The sequence below is a fragment of the Callithrix jacchus genome, chromosome 7 (assembly GCF_049354715.1).
Source record: "Callithrix jacchus isolate 240 chromosome 7, calJac240_pri, whole genome shotgun sequence".
NCBI classification, from domain to species: Eukaryota; Metazoa; Chordata; class Mammalia; order Primates; family Cebidae; genus Callithrix; species Callithrix jacchus.
Genome location: NC_133508.1, coordinates 158,557,778 through 158,577,210, shown reverse-complemented (window position 1 = coordinate 158,577,210; position 19,433 = coordinate 158,557,778). Strand labels below are relative to the sequence as shown.

Genomic DNA, 19,433 nt, shown 5'->3' with positions numbered 1-19,433 from the left:
CGTGCCCAGCTAATTTTTTTTTTTTTTTTTTTTTTTTTAGTAGAGACGGGATTTCACCATGCTGACCAGGATGGTCTTGATCTCTTAACCTCCTGATCCACCCGCGTCAGCCTCCCAAAGTGCTGGGATTACAGGCGTGAGCCACCGCGTCCGGCCTAAATTTCTATAATACATAGTGGGCAAAATAATACATACCTCCAGAGCAACAGCTTTATCATGCATACGCTGGCGAAGTTTCTCCAGCAACATTTCATTTGCTTCAAGAGTTTTGTCTGACTTATCTCGATACTGTAGGAGCTCCTGAAATTCCTGAGACCAAAAAATAGTTTCCTTTTTTCTTTTATCCAATATTAACTAAATTGCCAAGTAATTTGCTATTCAGGATAAAAAATAACAAGACGTGGTCACTCTCCTCAAGAGTAACAAGTTTAGCAGAGATTGTAAGAGACATACACATTTTTAACTATTCGGCAACAAACAATAGACACAACACATAGAATTAACCGTCTGCAACATCCGCTAGCTAGCAGGGGACCACAGGACGCAGTGCCTAACTCGGCCTGCAGGTGTCAGTAAAGACCTCACAGAGGATGTAGTATTTACAGTCAGTCTTAATTAAAGGACTAGGATTTCCTAAATGAAGAGGGGAGAGGAGAGTATATTAGAGAAAAAAATTATGCACACTATGCATACAATGAAAAAACTGTACATTCAGTGAAATGCACTGGGTTCGACGTAACTGAAGCTTAGAGTGGGCGGCAGAACAGATCAGTCTTTTCCAAATGCTCCATTTTCCCCTAAAACTTTCTATCATCAAAATTACTCTAAGTTTCTGTACAGTTTGTCTTCATCTATTAAACTGAGAGCAGTAGCCAAATCTTTTGTCTTTCCAACGCCCAGAGAACTGTTTGGCTCATCGAGGTGCTTAATAACTATTTTCTGAATATTAAGTCTTTATTAAAGACTTCATTAAAGACTGCTTAAGTCAGGGCTGTATGTACTGTTTCTTAACACTTGTTAGTAAGCATCTTAATTCATAAATTATTTTCTATTTATTTTAAATCCTCCTCTTTTTTGTTCATATAGCCAGTACTCAACACAGGGGTATTAATATCTTAAAATTATATAAACAAATTTCAGAGTTCTATGAGCCCAGCTTTCATTGAAATCAGGTAAGCTCACCTGAAGCAACTGCTCCTTGTGACTCAGACTATGGTTTAGGTGCTGGATGTTTTGTTCCTGGGTTCGAATCTCACTGTATTTTTCAGCCTCCTGGGCACGAAGCTGTTGGCTCTTATTCTGCAATTCTTCTTGTAGCTGTTGCAAGGCTTTTCGTAATTCCTGAATTAAACATATTGCCTTTTTAAAGAGACCTAAAATTCTCACATGGTTATTAGATATAGAAGCCTTAAAATTTTCAAGACATATAAAATGAAAGATAAGGCAGTAGAAGGTGCCATTAGTAAAACTGCCATAGAAATATCATACGTGATTGAACAGGAGGTGGAAAATTATAAAAATTGTGAATAGGGTAGGAAGTAAGCTTGATATTATGGTTCAATACTTATTTTTAGTTTAAAAAGGATACACCTATAGAACCAGTAAGTGGGAATCTGTCCCGTTGTAAACCTGGATTATTTACAGTAAGCTCAAGGATAGATTATTCCCGATATTATGGTTCAATACTTATTTTTAGTTTAAAAAGGATACACCTGTAGAACCAGTAAGTGGGAATCTGTCCCGTTGTAAACCTGGATTATTTACAGTAAGCTCAAGGATAGATTATTCCCGATATTATGGTTCAATACTTATTTTTAGTTTAAAAAGGATACACCTATAGAACTAGTAAGTGAGACTCTGTCCTGTTGTAAACTTGGATTATTTACAATAAGCTCAAGGATAAGACTATTCCCATCATCCTTTTTTTCTCAAGATCTCACAGAGACCATCACTCTTCTTAGTTTGCCATGTATGTTTTTCTAATAATAAAGTCAGTGATATTTAAATCATCTGTTACTTTAGAAAGCTCCCAAAATACATATTCTCACCAACTAAATAAACCTTGGAAACATTTTTCCTTTAGGTAAATAACAAAAATTTAAACACTGTTTCCACACCCATCCCTCCACCACTTCCCAACCCTGCCAAGACATCTGAAATTTTAATATTTCAAAAGGAAATTCAGGACTAATATTTAATCTCCAAACCACTAAACCAGGGACATCCTTCAAAAAATTATACTTTTAAATCTGGGTATTAAAGAGCTGAAGAAAAGAGATCACAAAAAAATCTTTTAAATCCTAAACACATATGCTGTAAGCTAACAAGATAAAGGAACCATTTAAGAATTGTGTATTTTATTATTCATAATTATTTATTATAACTGTGTATTTATTATAAAAAATAAAATACAGGGCTGATTATCACGCATGTCATTCCTCTGACCTTAGCGGTTCTTCCCCAGTTTTCTGTCTGGTTTTACCCATCCTTCAAGAATAACCTCAGATATCTCCTACTTCATGAAGCTTTCCTTGACTCCTTTCCTCAGCCCCAGCTAGATATTCCTGTAGGTCCCCTACAAACATCCCCTTTAGAACTTACCACACTGAAATTCAGCTATGTGACTGTCTCTCATACTAAACCATAAGTAACTTAAAAGGAAGGAGGGCCGGGCGCGGTGGCTCAAGCCTGTAATCCCAGCACTTTGGGAGGCCGCGGCGGGTGGATCACGAGGTCAAGAGATCGAGACTATCCTGGTCAACATGGTGAAACCCCGTCTCTACTCAAAATACAAAAAAATTAGCTGGGCATGGTGGCACGTGCCTGTAATCCCAGCTACTCGGGAGGCTGAGGCAGGAGAATTGCCTGAACCCAGGAGGTGGAGGTTGCAGTGAGCCGAGATCGCGCCATTGCACTCCAGCCTGGGTAACAAGAGAGAAACTGTGTCTCAAAAAGAAAAAAAAAAAAGAAAGAAAGAAAGAAAGGAGCCTGTGCTATTCATCCTTGTTATTTCCAGGGCACAACTCAACACAGTAGCCACCCATTACCCACAGAGGATACATTCATTCTAAGACGCCCAGTGGATTCCTGAAACCACAGACAGCACAGAAGCCTATATATACTGTTTTTTTCATATACATAGATAACTGTGATAAAGTTTTACTTATAAATTAGACATAACACAGATTGACAATAGCAATAAAATAGAAGAATTATAACAACATGCTGCAATAAAAGGTATGTGAATGTTGTCTCTCTTGAAATATCTTAATATTTTTGGAGTGGTTGACCCCTGATACCTGAAACCGTGGAAAGTGAAACCGCGGATAAGGGGGGACTACTGTGACTAGCACATAGTGCAAGGGCGGTTTTATTAAGTTCAAATTTTACTTGAGTTCAAATCTAAGTATTTGAGTTCAACAACCACTGAACTCAAAGTAAGTGACTCAATGGTTCAACACAAACGATTCTGCCAAAAAGTTATTATCAGGGCAAAGTCAGCATTCAGGGCTATAGAATAGTTAATGATTTACCTGGTTATGTTTCCAAGAAGCCTCTTTCTGCTGTTCTCGCTCATGGGCTGCGGCCTCTACAAACTGCACACGTTGTCTGGCATCAGCCAGTTGGCGCTCTCTCTGTCGTACCACCCTCTGGAGCTTCTGTATTTCAAGCTGGCTGCAGAACAAAGCACTCTGAAGGTCAAGCAGAGCCACCTGTTGCTGAGCTGGGGCAGTACCCTCTGAGCTCTGAAAAGAGAGTAGAAATCAGTCACAAGAGGGCGAGCACTGAGTCCCTGCAAAGACTGTGGAGATGAAACCAAGACTGCGACCAACTGAAGTCTCTCCTGTCCCGTGTGACCCTCACATACGTGAAGTTGTCCAAGCTGGCTTTGGTGTAGCATTTCTCGAAGATTTGCCATTGTGTCATTTTGACCTTCGATCACCCGGTACAACTCCTCAGTCTGAAAATGAGAGAGGGAACATCACACATGTTAATAAACGAACTATAAATTCCATGATCTCACCTGTACAGATTTTAGTACCAGGACTATTCCAAAATATCAGTTGAGGTTAAGCTACCATTTCTCCAGGCTAAGATCTGTTAGTTTGGCAATATCCGTTTTGACAAAACGTAAAACACCTGTCTACTTTGATGGGCCCAGTTGTTTCCAGGCAGGTCCTTGATTGCTAAATATTTTACCTCACTTTCCCTGCTTTTCAGAGTGTCCTTGAGGTTCTGAATTGTACCATCTTGCTTTTGAGATGACTCCTGAGCACACTTTAGTTCATAGCTCATTTCATTAAGTTTCTCTTGAAGAATCTGAATTCAGCAAAGAAAAACAGTTTTTTAGGTCAATGATGTGTTTTAACTTCAAGCAAATAAAGCCTTTCCTCAAATCTAGAATTGGAAGAATTTCTTAGGCGATATTACCTTGTTATTTTTCCCATATGCCATTCAAGTCCTAAGTCAATCAGCAACAACGACTAGCAGGAAAAATGAAATACTCAACTGTCTCAATTTTCATGCACTGTGCTAGCTGCATGATGACAGTCAGTCTAGGAACTCGTCCACATGGACCAACTAGGCACGTGGTTCCTAGAATGGATCCCTTATGTCAAGACCAAAGAGCTTCTACTATCTAGCATAGGAGAGGGCACTATAAGGGCACCCAGGCCACAAGTTCAGCATCCCAAATTGTAGCAATTTTCTTCTAAACCAGACATTAAAATTCATGGTCTAGAAAGTGGTAACAAGTTAAGATAAAATAAAAAACATAGACCTCTTATCTCTGCGCCTTTTACAGTTAAAGATTGTATGCAAGTTTTTTGTTTTGTTTTGTTTTCTGAGACGGAGTCTCACTCTGTTGCCCAGGCTGGAGTGCAGTGGCATGGTCTTAGCTCATGGCAGCCTTCCCCTCCCGGGTTCAAGCAATTCTCCTGCCTCAGCCTCCCAAGTAGCTGGGATTACAGGCACCTGCCACAATGCCTGGCTAACTTTCTTTGTTTTTAGTACAGACAGGGTTTCATCATGTTGACCAGGCTGGTCTCAAACTCCTGACCTCATGAGCTGTCTGTCTTGGCTCCCAAAGCACTGGGATTACAGGTGTGAGCCACTGTGCCTGGTCTGCATGCAAGTTTTAATTACACACCCGAAAAGCACCAGAAATTATAAGCTGTACAGAACAAGCTAAAATCTTGATAAGAATAAAGGGAAGAACTACACTTTTAAATGAAATATTCCCTAGAGCACAAGGAGTACACAGTATTCATCTCCCAAGTCCTACGCAGGTTGATAGATTCAGGCTAGTGCCTGTCACATCCTCAGGAAAACCCTGTCATCTCCTAGGGCATAGTACTAATCATACCTTGTTGGTGGCCTCTGTTTGCTGGATTTTTTCCTGGAGTTCTGCCAAATGGGAATCAGGTACAGACTGATGAGTTATAGTGGTCTCATGTGAATTCAGCTTTCGTTGTTTGAGTAACTCTTCAGTCATGGGCTAGGAAGAAACAGCAAAATAAGTACTGTGAATTAAATGCAGCCAACAAAATTTTATTTTTGTCTTCAAAAATGTCTGTTGCATCTTTTGCCAGAGATTGAGAAATCACATTTGTTGCACAAATTATCAATATAAATTCCTAAAGACAGGCCTGTTCCTTACTGAGTGCTGGCTCACCTCCATTTGTACTCTGCTCTCCAGCTTCCCTCTCCGCCTTTCCCTACCAATTCACACAAACACTATGTATTTATTCAGTGAAAGCAACTAATTCAGAGTTCACTGAGAAGGGGAGGGTTTAATAAAGGAAATGCTTGCAATGACCAAATATTTGCTTTGTTCTGTTTTTAATCAAGGAGTTGAAAAGGCATACTCATCAAACTCACACTACTCCTGAGAGAAGTTACATTCCAGCTACCTTTCTTACAAAATGCTTGTTTCACATTATTGGAAAAAAATGGCAGATTTCGACCTGAACTATTTATAACAGCATTTTATCAATGTCGAATTTTCTAAATTTGGTAATTGTACTGTGATTATAGATAAGATGTCCTTGTCATTAGGAAATAATGCTGAAGCATTTAGGGTAAAGGAGCATAATGCTACAACTACAACTAATTCTCAAATGGATCAAGAATTTTAAAAATATAACATGCAAATACAGACAGTGGGAGAGATACAGCAAATGTGACAAAATATTTGCAACTGGTAAGTCAGGGTGAGGGTCATACAGGAGTTCTTGGTATTTCTCTTATAATGTCTCTGTACATTTGAAATTGTTTCAAAATAAAAAGAAAACAAATAAAATAAGTTTAAAATAGATGTGCCTACTTAAAGGTATATTTACAGCATAAGCATAAATAATCCATAGTGAAATGGGAAGGAGATACGTTTTACAGAAATATCAATTCATTAAAAAGATTCAGGAGCAAAAAAAAGTACGATTTATACATGGGACAATAAGATAAACTTATTGAACTATTCCTAGTCATCACCACAAGCTAAGAGTGTCAAAATAAAACTTTGCAAATTTACTGTGACAATTAAATTTGATCTTGCCCCCTCCATACCCACTTTCATTTCAATTAGGAATATAAATTCTAAACTCCCTAAGAGAAAAAAGGCAACTGCTATTCGTGTTTTCTTTCCCTCACACTTTCAGGCTTGATTGCCACCTTCCAGGCAGTGAAGTAGCAGCTTACCTTAAATCCCTTCCTGGAGCAACTGACTGGAAGCATAAAGACTGCAGAAGAAAAATCTTCTTTATTCCTCCAGTGCTATTTATCAACTTTTCTAACACCTGCTAAATGCTATACTAAGCAAAGCGCCACGTGAGGCACTGGGAGGAATACAATGCTGACATAACATATACCTGCTGCGTACTATGTACTAGGCACTGTCCTGAAGATAGAGTACCAAGCAAGACAAAGTCCCTGCGCTCTTGAAACTTGTATTTTGCAGGGCTTAGAGTGGGGCGTACACAATAAACAAACAAGGGAAAATATTGCCGACAAGCGCTGTGTAGTAAAATAGGAAGGTATAATAGAGTGTTGGTGGTTAAAATACTCTAAATTGCTTGATCAAAGAAAGGTCTTTATGAGGCTTTCTCTGATCAAGCAATTTAGAGTATTTTAACCTTTTAAATAAAGGTCTCTATTTAAATAGAGATCTGAAGGAAACAGAACCAGTCCTGCAAAGATCAGCAGAACAATCCAGGGAGAAAGAACAGATAATGGAATATGAGCCTGGAAAAGAGAAAGGTCTCTGTGGCTAGAGTTGTATTCTGTAATAGAAATATAATGTGAGCCGTGTAGGTAATTTTTAATTTTCTAGTAGCTTCAAAGAACAAAGTAAAAAATAATAGGTAAACTTAATTTTAACAAAATATTTTATTTAACCCAATATATCCAAAATGTTGTCATAAACAAACAATATCAAAATTATTAATGAGATACTTTACATGATTTTTCATAAATCTGAAATTCAAGGTTTATTTTATACTCACAGCATATCTCAATTTGGACTAGCCACATTTCAAGGGCTCAACAGCTCCTAAAGGCTAGAGGCTAGCTTGCTGGATAGCACAGGGCTACAGTACAGTGGGCAAAGGGGATAGGGACACTCAATGGGGTGGAGAGGTAGGCGGGGACCAGGTCACATCCAGCCTCAGACAGCAGGCTTAATGAAGCTGGATTTCATTTAAATTGGAATGAGAATAGATGCAGTTTTTTTTTTTAACAGGCAATCATACATAAGTTTTCAAAAGATCAGACAGTGGTAAATGAATTATTGGGGAGCATCAACAGAGGCAGCGAGACCAGCTAGGAGGCTGCTACCGTAGTGCAGGTGAAAGACAATAGTGGCCTGGATTCCGGGGCATAAGGGAGGGGAACATAAATGGATGGATATGGATATGCTTTAAAAGTATAGCTAACAGGACTTGCTGGTGGACTGGATAGTGGGAGAAGGAAAAAAAAAAAGCAGCACGGATGACTTCTGAAAAAGTATTTGAGATATTTGTTGTTGTGGGTAAAACAGAAAGCCTTCACCCAGGGCGATGTGAACTATGTCACACCACGGGCAAGGTAACCACGTTAATAGATATTTACAACAATTCCAACTAATGAATACATTTATCGTTTACTTAACGATAAAACTCTCTCCATAAAATTTGACTTACTTGCTCAGTGTAAAACAACAATAACATCTACAGTAAGATATTTTGAAATTTAAACTTTAACAGGCAGAATCAAAGAAAATAGCTTCAAGCTTAAAATGGCAGGGAAGGTGGTCATATTTATTTACTTTAAACCAAAGAAACTTAGAGCAGTGAAGGAAACTTTATAAACTAACCATCTAATCCAATCCTATTTTACATACATGGAAATAGAAACTTAGAGAAGTAATTAGTCCAAGGTTACATGGGAAATCAGGAAAAGAATCCAATTAAACTGAAGTGGATTCCCACTCAGGTTGGGAATGTATGTCTCATTTCTATAAACCCGCTGCCTACCATAACGCCAGGAATACTGCAGAGATCAAAAGTCTTTGTTTAATGAATGAATAAGAATAAAAAACAAACAAAAACAGGCCTTCGGTGGTTCTCTTAGAAATAAGACTACATACAATATATATTCAAACATCAACTTTAAAGCCAGAGAGTGCCACAGGAAAGTACATACAGAATCCGAATCTCATATGAAGCAATCCTGGCATGAATAATCATAAGAAAGCATGTACTGACCTAAAAGTTGGAAGGTATTTGTTTCTCCTTTATTTGTAATAATTTACTATTTCACATCTCAGAAAAATGTCCTTGCGGGTAACAGTCTGCTGAAAGGGCACTCAGCAAGTTCCACTGAGTCAACAACATCATGAATTCTTGTGACGTATCAAGTACAGAAAACAATCACTCCTACGATGAGTGTGGCCCGAGAAATAATACCTGATGTGATAGAATCAGCGTTACTCTCACGACACTCAGGTACTAAAATCATGTGGAAATGATAATGTAATTTTAAATCAAGGCACTTTTGACTCAGAATTGGGACAAAGGCTTCCCAGTATCAGAAAAGAGAACTGCTTCCAGGCCTAGGGTTGCAAAATGTGAGACTTTTAGGCCTTTTGTGTTAACAGCATTTTTCTTGGCACTTTTTAGTCCTCCCAGTAATGAGCTATAGATCTCAAACTCTTATAATTCTCATCCCTATTGTTAATAATAGGAGACAGACAAGAGCCACTGACTAGCATAAAATTAAAGGCCTAACCTTTTACCAGCATCTAATGACAACATTTTCCAAAGGGCCTGATCCACTTTACACAGCTAAAATATGAGTGGGATAAATTTGCCATAGTCACAAAGGAGCAGACCTTGGCATTGCAAAGTTTAAAGCAAAGATCTCCTGTTCTCTGAATTTAGATAGAAAGGGAAATTGCTGTTTACTAAGGGACCACACCCCTCTCATGATAGCTTTTCTAGTTCAGGGCCAGACTATAAAGAAGGGAATTACCAGCTAGAAGAAGGCTTCAAACCTTTCTTTAGATATCTGAACATACATAAATTCCTAGGAAGGCAAATAAATTACTTTGTATAATATCAGAATATCGGTAAGCAAAACTATACTGTTGCTATTTTTAATAAATAAGAAAGAGAAAAAGAGAGGGAAAGGAGGAAAGAAAAAAGAGGAAAAGCAATCAGGAGGAATCTGGATGTTAATATTTAATAGTGCATACAATATGCAGACTATATGGTAAGCGGAGGATTAGACAAAGGAATCAAAATGACCTTACAGACAATCCTGCTCTTTAAAGGATTTTCTTCATATTTGTGGCAGAACTGAACTAAAGGAAACATTTTTGCTTTCATGGTTTTGTGTTTCTACAAACTGAAAAGAGAACTAGCAAAAGAAAATTTATATTATTTCTATTCTTTCCACATTTGTTCAGAGAAATAGACAAAAACCAGTCTGCCATTATCCCTAGCACTGGTTTTGTCATAAGACTCTTAAGGAGCTTTAAAAGTAACCAGATTTCAACAATAGATTTGCTGCCCAGTTTATTTCCAAACACGTTGGGCCCAATTCATCTATTTTCCCTGACACCCTAAATTATTAGAGAAAATGGCATCATAATTAAATGCCACATTTCTTGAAGCTGAATCACATTTTCTCCCTCTTCCCAATTTTTATTTTTCTAGAGATAGTAAATAATGTAAGAAAGGTCATATGCTACTATTTTAAAGCTCTAATGTCCAAATTTACTGAAGTAAAGGGACTTGACCCAGATACAGTTACCATAGTTTATGTGTTCACTCAGATGACCTTTTTTTTCACATAACCTCTGAAGAAGCCTCCAGGCATCTTTAGGTTAAAGAAAGAGGGCTCCTGGTTTAAAATAAACACTTACTTAAATTTATATACTTCACACAATGAGGTTTAATGTATAGAATTAAATGTCTTGCCTAGAATGGTCGGAAATCTTTGTCTCTGCATGGGCTAAGTTGGTTAAACAATGAACTTTCCATATCTCCAAATGGAGAGATTGCCTGAAGACGATCTTTAAAATCCTTCTCAATTTCAAAATCCAGTTGCCAACATATAGTATTCAAATGTGGAGAAAAAAAATCTCGTTTTGGCTGTTATTTTCTCAGTCTTTATGTAATGTTCTACAATATTGGCCATATTTGGTGGGGGCTGGGGGAATTAGTTTATTTCCCATCCACCCTGGCCCAACTAATTTTAGAGCCTAATATGAAAACCACGTTTAATTTGTAACACCTATGTCTAGTCACAGAAATACTGTAAAGCCCAGATTTAGCTGTGAGCTTCCACTGAAAGAAAAAGCAGCAAAAGAAAAGAAGTACACAGTGTCAAGCAAACAATACTTAATATTTTACACAAATGAAAACACACTGAATTTTTACCTTTCATGACACTTTCATCTATGCTGTTTCTCATAATTTTGTGTAAATTTAAAAACTTTTCTCCTGTTTTCTGCTTAGGATCTTATTGTGATAGAAAGTATACATATCATAGAACTACTTTTCAAAAATGTCATGTGACCATCAACAATGACACTTACCAGGCTCTGAATTTCCGGAAAGATGTTGACCAGCAGCAAGCTTTCTAAAAATGCCTTCTAGATCATCTACCTTTGTGACTGTATCATTAAAGAAGCTGCATCAAGTGGAACATGCCAGAATGTTTCACAAAGTTAACTGAACCTAGTATTTACTGTTGCTATAGAAACAAACTACCATAGCTGAATTTAAAAGGTTGGTACAGAATCAACTGGGCAGACATGAATAGCTCAAATTAAGCAACTGCCATCCTCTAGTTATTAAGAATTTGAGAGTAAAACGGATGAAACTCTCCTCTGATCCAGTAATGGGCTACTCCTTTCTTAATATCAAATATCTTCCTGTAGAACTCAGTAAAGTTCTGGCTGGGAACAGTTTACGCCTTAACATTTTCAGTGACAATACCATACTTGAAATCTTGAATTCCTGTCTCTTCTATGAGTCATCACTCATTTATTAATTTTAATTAATCAATTAATAGATTAATTTAATTAGATTAATTTGATTAATCTAATTTTAATTAATCTATTAATTTTAATAAATGTCCAGATGTTATAGTACTTTACTGGTAAATTAAGAGATTTTCTCCAAACCTTTACCTTATGCTGTAATCATTTACAGGCATTTTACGGATGAAAGCCTTAACGCTCTGGGAAGAACTAGAGAACTAACTGCCTAACAGAAAGCCATTGGGAGGAAACGTCTAAAATCTAAAAACCATGAACAAATTTAAAGACTCGAAAAAAAAAAAAGAAGGAAAATGGAGTTAAGAGGAAAAATTCTAGTGCCCGAAATGAGATTAAATGTCTTCATTTTATAGGATAAAAGTGAACTGGGAATCTTTACCTTTTTGTTTTAAAAGGTATACAATTTGATAATGGGAAGGACAACAGATTTTACAAAAAGGATTGTGAAAAGAAAATCATCTGAGTGCAGATCACGTTTCTGTAAGAGACATAGCAAACGGTGCAGCAAAAATGGTCCATGATTTTCTCAAGTCTAGAATATTACTAGCCTCCACCTAGACCAAAATCATGTGAAGCCAGAGGCCAGCTAGCTATAATCAGAAAGGCAGTGTGTAGCCATTTGGTATACCTGGACCCGGAGCGGCAAATAATCTTCACAGAGATCATCCCACAGCTCCTGCAGGTCTGAAAGCTCCAAGGGATAACTCACAGGTGTCTTGTAAAGGGGTTTCAAAGACCTGTTAAGGAAACCGGAACTAACTCCATCTGTCATGCTATGGCCAGGCTTGGCTCCAGGTGGGCTGGATTTCACTGGAATCGGAAGCCTGCTCCCTCGGGGGCTCTGGATGGGCTTATAATCAAGACCCTTAATCATGCTAAGAGCTAACTCCAACTTGTGATTACACCCATGCTGCGGAGCCTGATCATCCGAACAACAGTCACACTTCCCAAGCTCCTTCGAGCTTCTCTCGGTCTCCTCGTCTTTCTGCTGCGGAGGGCTAGCCTGGACGCTGGCATCCAAAGATTCCACGGAGGAACCCGCCGTCTCCTCCTCCATGCTTTCTCCATCTGGGGGTACCTTTGTGCTTGCTAAGTCAGGTGGCCCAACCTCAGACAGCGCCGGTTCTTCGGTGCAAATGCTGGTGGACCACCTGCTAGAAGGGCCACAGGAGATGCTTCTGGCCACCTTTCGAGGCACCTTACAAATGGCTTCATAGTCAGAATCAGCAACCCGCAAAGCTGCACAACCACGGCATCTCCTGGGTCGGTTTCCAGGGCCTTCCGAGGCATGGCAGCTGTGCGGCTCCTGCATCTGATCCTCATTCTCTACCCAGCACTCAAACCCTGAATAGGCGAAGTCCTCCTGGAGCAGTGCAGAGTATCTTGCATCGGGTAGGACGGACATGTCAACCGTCCCGTTCCCCGCCTTGGTCTCCGCGCCGGAGTCCTCGTTATTCTTCCGATACATACTGGCAATGCAGAACTTGAGGCGATCCTTCTCCAGCAGCAGCTTTTGCAAGCGCTCAATAGAAAGCGCTTCGATCCGGGCAATAACGGTGTCGAACCGATAGATCCGATCGAGCATGAAAGCGCACTTGCTGCAGGCGAACTCGGCTTTGCCATCGCGGGGGACATCCTTGCCCAGGACGTGCGAAAGCAGAACCTGGAGGTTGAGCTTGGACGCCGTGTGGAAGATCCAGCGCCGCTGGTTTCCGCACAGCTCCCGGGCGCAGATCCTGCAAATCTCCTTCATCTTCCCTCCTGGAGGGTCCCCGGCTTCCCGGGGCGGCGGCTACCGGGTGACCGCGCTCTGTCTCCCGCCTCGGGGGTCTCGGGTCAGCATGGCACAGGCCAGTGGGTCCCCACTCCGCAGGGCTGCACCCCTGTCCCGGGCGCCGGCTCCGGGTACCAGCGCCGTCAGCCCCGCCCCTAGGGCAGGGGGCGGGCGTGGAGACGCCCAGGGGGATGCTGAGTGACGGCGGCGCAGGCCGCGCTCCGACGCGGCCACATCTCCCCCCGCTGTCTCGCCCGCCAGGCGCCGCGTCCTCAACGTCCTCCCCTGTTCGCAGCCCGGGCTCCCAGGGCACCGGCGGCCGCCCGCGCCGACGCAAGGCCTCGGGGACGGAGGCTCAGATTTCAAGATGGCTCCAGCCGCTCGCGTCGGCGGCCTCGCGCGCCTCTTCTGGGAGCTGTAGTCCGGTCGGCGCGCTCCCGGCTCTGCGCATGCGGGGAGTGGCCGGGGCGCCCCTCGCCCCAAATCCTGCCACACGCCCGGCTCACGGCGGCTGCGGAGCGGAGAGCACGATGGCGCACAGCGCAGCCAGCCGCGTTCACCCGCTAAGGCCTCACCTGAAAGGCGCACCGTCCCCACAAGGATCCTCCCGCCCCTGCGGGATGTTCCCAGGCTCCTCCTCGCGGGGAGGAGACGGCCGCACCCCCTCCCCTCGTCCTCGTACAGTGCCACGTCCTCCGCGGGCGCAGCCAGGCAGCGCCGCTAGGTACCGCTGCGCGCCGCCGCCTCCTCCCGGCAGCCCCGCCCCGCCCGGGTTCCAAGGCCCCGAGGCTGCCAGGCGGGCGGGGGAACGCTTGGTGTCCGGAGGGGCGGGCGGGGCGGGGCCGCGCAACCCTTACCTGGAAAAAAGAGTAGACGAGTGTCTCTCCCGCCCTGGGGGTGGGGGAAGGGTAGCACCCTTGGGCGACTTGCCCTACTTTAGACGAAAAAGAGCGCCATGCAGTCACCTGAGACAGAGTCCGGCAAATACGGTGTGAATCTGCTTGACCAAGATTGTGGGAAGAGAGAACAGCAATGGGCTTTTCCAAGGACGCAGCCACCCGCGGGTAGATGAAGTGGCCCTCCACTGAGGTCTCTGTCGCTCACGTAGAGGGCAGTCATCATTTTAGGACAGGGGAGGGGCATTATTTTAGCACAGACAGGGGAGGGTAGATAAACACCAGCGCAAAACACGGAACTTCTCTCGGCAAGGGCTCAAGGGCCTGGGAGTGCGGCCCGCGTCAGAAAGAGCTGGGAACTGCACTGACCCGTGGGAACCCCGTCCTCCTCGGCTCTGTACAGGGGGAGGTCCTCCACCCTTGGGTCTAAAAGTTGGGTTGCACACAAAGAGGAGGGAAGCTGGAGCACTGGCTGGCTGGAATGCAGTTACCTCCGGCCATTCCTTTCATGAAGAATTCTGGGTGGCTCACGCCTGTAAGCCCAGCACTTTGGGAGGCCGCGGCGGATGGATCACAAGGTCAAGAGATCGAGACCATCCTGCTCAACATGGTGAAACCCCGTCTCTACTAAAAATACAAAAAAAAGTTAGCTGGACATGGTGGCACGTGCCTGTAATCCCAGCTACTCAGGAGGCTGAGGCAGGAGAATTGCCTGAACCCAGGAGGCGGAGGTTGCGGTGAGCTGAGATCGCGCCATTGCACTCCAGCCTGGGTAACAAGAGCGAAACTCCGTCTCAAAAAAAAAAAAAAAAAGAAAAAGAATTCTCTATTCTCTTCCTGGCTTGCGAGGCATTCAGACACGACAAGAGGAACAACCTCAACAATCACTTGCAGTCCTCTAGAGCAGGACATTTCCCACTTCTAATCATGCTAAATTTTGACCTTGAAAGCTAAGGCCAGCCACATCTAAGTTTTTCTGAACCTCGTCCCCAGGACAGAGCCCATACTCCTAAGCTTGAAGATAGCCAACTGCCATCTATGAGAGTTCATAATAAGCCCCCAAACGTCTTCCTGAAGACTAAATGAGATGATTTTAAGGAAATGCTTTAATTGTGTTTAGCTTATTAAAAATAGCTAATATTGTTTTAATATGAATTGGAATATTTTAAGTAATTTAAAAACAGTATGGGTCTCTGCCTACATAAGATTGTATTGTTCTCTTAATCACCAGAGCAAAATCTAGTAGCTCCATTGTAAGAGAGAAGGACAGTCAAAACTTTGGGCTTATTAGGCGATATGATTTGAATACATGGCCCCACGAAATTTCATGTTGAATTGTAATCCCCAGTGTTAGAGGTGGGGCTTGGTGGGAGGTGTTTGGGTCGGGGGGTGGATTCCCTAATGGGTTTGTACTACCCTTGAAATAGTGAGTGAGTTTCTCTGATATCTGGTCATTTAAAAGTTTGTGGCGCCTCCATGGCCCCATCTTGTTCCTGCTCTGGCCACGTGACCTGTTTGCTCCCCCTTCACCTTCCACCATGATTGTTACCTTCCGGAAGCCTCCCCAGAAGCCAAGCGGATGCCAACACCGTGCTTCCTATAAAGCCTGCAGAACTGTGAGCCAATTAAACCTCTTTTCTGTATACATTACCTGGTCTCAAGAGCAATACAAGAATGGCCTAGTAACATAGGCTATAGAATTTTGTATATGTAATTTCATCTACTATGTATATTTTGACCTGAAAACCGAGAATAGAGCATTTCAAGTAAAACTACAGCTGCATTTTTGCCTGCTTCTAGGTACGTGAACTTCAAAGTCGGAAGAAATGAAGCAACATGCTTTGGAATCTGTGGTGATCTATAGAAAGGCAAAGAGTTTCCGGACTTACCCTGACTGATGGAAAGACAGCCTGCCTGCCAAGACACTACTCTGCTGTACCCAGTCTTAAGTATAATCAAGAGTTCATTTTTTACTGTCAATGCAAGCCACGTTTTCCTGTTAGGCAAATGTGAATGAAACAAAGTGCTCTTCAAGAGCAAACCCTGAATTATACTTTGGATTATTCTCTGTTCCTCAAAAAGATTTTGCACCTGATTGATAGTCTCCAAATTTTAATGACAGTATATAGACAGCTTGGTGTAGATATACAGGTCAAAACAAATGATGAAAAGGCAATTTGCCATTGAAGAATATGTTTGCTGTAAGTAAAGGTCAATATACTGAGAAAGCTATACATATCTAGGCTTTGAAAAACAGATGGGAATAAACCACTCAGCAATCAGGAAATTTGAATATGGCACTCTGTTGTTGAACTATTTTCTCTGGAAGAAACTATCTCAAAGTGGATATAAGCTATTGTACTAGAATTAGTTCCTACATGAGCATTTGGAATTATGAAATAATGTATTCCCAGCAAAAAGATCACTGGCATATAGATAATAAAACTTGAAAATAAAAATTTAAAAATAAAACTTAGAAAAATTATGTATAATAAATTCTGCACTTCTTGGTCATTATTATCCTATGGTCAGGAGTTTGCAGTTGAATTGGTTACCTACGGTGGGGCTATACAAGGACATTTACTTTTTATTCTATAGACTGTGTATCATTTGAATTTTGGACAACGAATGTTTATTCAGGTATTAATTTTAGATTTTATTTAATTTAGAAGGTATTTTATGGTTAAAGCTAAGGACTGCCAATTTAACACACTAATATCAGGGTCTAAGTGGTAAAACTTGAACCTAAAATAAAAATTTTTATACTACATATGATAAATATATAAGTAGATAATTTATGTAAACCAAAGTTCAAAGGGGTACACAAGTTATTAGTAATGGTTATGTCTAGAAAGAATTATGGGTATTTTCTTTTTTCCTTATTTTCTATAATTTTTTACATTATGTGTTACATACTTTACATAACTTACAGTAAGTACTGCTTTTGTGGTAAGAAAAAAATATTTGTTACTAAGAAAAAAGGTAGATGAAACATATTTTGGTGTATTCATACAATACAATACTAACCAGCAACGAAAAGAATTAACTCAGATACAGGTGATATGCATGAATCTTGAAAACATTTTAAGTAGGGCTGGGTGCGGTGGCTCAAGCCTGTAATCCCAGCACTTTTGGAGGCCGAGGCGGGTGGATCACGAGGTCAAGAGATCGAGACCATCCTGGTCAACATGGTGAAACCCCATCTCTACTCAAAATACAAAAAATTAGCTGGGCATGGTGGCGCATGCCTGTAATCCCAGCTACTCAGGAGGCTGAGGCAGGAGAATTGCCTGAACCCAGGAGGCGGAGGTTGCGGTGAGCCGAGATCACGCCATTGCACTCCAGCCTGGGTAATAAGAGCGAAACTCCGTCTCAAAAAAAAAAAAAGAAAACGTCTTAAGTGAAACAAGTCATATGTAAATGAGAATATCCTGTGTGATTCCATTTATTTGAAGTCTAACAACAACAGGTCTACGGTTGTACTACCCTGAACGCACCTGATCTCATCTTAAGTCTAATAATAGACTATGGGAAAAACAGATCTATAATGGTAGAGGTCTGGAAGTGGCTGAACAGTTAGAGACAGGGTGAGAAGCGATGGCAAAGGGACACAAAGAAATTTTCTGAGGTGATGAAGATGTTCTGTATTTTGTTTTGGATAAAGATGACATGAATATGTACAGTTGTTGAAGCTCATTGAACAGGGTACTTAGATCTGTAGATTGTATACATATTAGTATATTTCAATTCAAAAGGTTATAAGGAGTAAATAAATTAAAAATATGTATTGCCCCAAAAATGTTAATCTAAAGGATTTTGTTAGTAGAAAGTCACTCCCACTATAAGAATAGTTTTTAAAATTAGGAAAATATTATATATAAAATATAGCCCTAAGTTAAGTCACTTATATCTGGCTTTTAATTTCCTAAACTACAATGAATTATGTTGAATTTAAACAGTAGTTTTCAAACTTCAGCATGCGTCAGAATCACCTGGAGGGCTTATTAATACAAATTGCTGGGACCTACCCCCTTGAGTTTCTGATACAATAGTCAGGTCTGGAATGGGGCCCAGGAACTCGCATTCCTGAGAAGTTCCCAGATCATGTTGCTGCGGCTATCTGGGAACCACACTTAGAAAACCACTGAACAGGCTGGGCGCGGTGGCTCAAGCCTGTAATCCCAGCACTTTGGGAGGCCGAGGCGGGTGGATCACGAGGTCAAGAGATCGAGACCATCCTGGTCAACATGGTGAAACCCCATCTCTACTAAAAATACAAAAAATTAGCTGGGCATGGTGGCGCGTGCCTGTAATCCCAGCTACTCAGGAGGCTGAGGTGGGAGAATTGCCTGAACCCAGGAGGCGGAGGTTGCGGTGAGCCAAGATTGCGCCATTGCACTCCAGCCTGGGTAACAAGAGCGAAACTCCGTCTCAAGAAAAAAGAAAAGAAAAGAAAACCACTGAACAAGAACCATCCTAAGCTGTATCAGTCAAAAGAGCAGACGTTCTGCAGATAGACAGAAAAGCACATTAATAAAGAACTACTTAAAAAAATCTACGTTGAATTTAGAGAACAGTGTCTGCATTTGGAACAAGACTTCTAAATATTACTGTGGTATTGGATCTTTAGCACTATCAGTGTTTTGACCTCTAGATTTTGCAGTCACCATAGTCTCTTTCGTACTCCTGGTAAGCAACAAGGTTGTAGTGTTTCTAAGACCTACTTCTGGGCTGAGAGGGAGTTTCCAGAAGAACTGGAGAGGTGGAAAATCCCCATGTCCCAAACCAGTTGTATTAGGTTTCACTGCCTGGTTATGATGTTGGAAATAGCTATTCTAATTACTAAAAACTATGCATCGAAAGAAAAATGTGATTCTGGCAGAGAAAAATGCAAGAATGTCAAGATAAAGCCAGTTAGGCTTTGTGGTAACACAGGCAGGTGCGTGATTTCCCTGAGCTCTTTGGAAATCTTTAAGAAGTCAGAAACATGCTTTGCATTAATTGACAACATAACATTTTGAAATGTTTGTTTAAAAACCAGGAGATTTCCAGTTCATCTGCAGATTATAGTAGTATGCTTCTCAGCAAAATCCATCTAAGAGAAAACATTAGAGTCTTTCGAGTTGTTAAATACCCATAGGTTGTTAAGTGAATTTTAAAAGTATTTGTTAAATCAATCAATGAGCAAGAATGCAAACTCACATCTCTTTTCTCTCTTCAATGA

At 41.2% G+C, this 19,433-nt stretch overlaps 2 protein-coding genes across 2 annotated transcripts in view; both read right to left on the bottom strand.

The window, feature by feature from the left end:
• Positions 1–19,433, bottom strand: part of LOC100395293 (myomegalin) — a 201,819-nt gene that overhangs the window by 69,648 nt on the left and 112,738 nt on the right. The window contains 6 exon segments of the mRNA XM_078332881.1: positions 196–309; positions 1,183–1,341; positions 3,534–3,746; positions 3,869–3,961; positions 4,201–4,320; positions 5,366–5,497. Coding sequence (XP_078189007.1) covers positions 196–309; positions 1,183–1,341; positions 3,534–3,746; positions 3,869–3,961; positions 4,201–4,320; positions 5,366–5,497 — 831 coding nt within the window.
• LOC144577092 (uncharacterized) lies at positions 11,980–13,307 on the bottom strand. The gene has a single exon (XM_078332882.1). The coding sequence runs from the start codon at positions 13,290–13,292 to the stop codon at positions 12,126–12,128; it is 1,167 nt and encodes a 388-aa protein (XP_078189008.1). The 5' UTR covers positions 13,293–13,307; the 3' UTR covers positions 11,980–12,125.

Excerpts from the sequence above, each read along its gene's own strand:
- LOC144577092 (XM_078332882.1), bottom strand. The coding sequence starts at position 13,292 with ATGAAGGAGATTTGCAGGATCTGCGCCCGGGAGCTGTGCGGAAACCAG.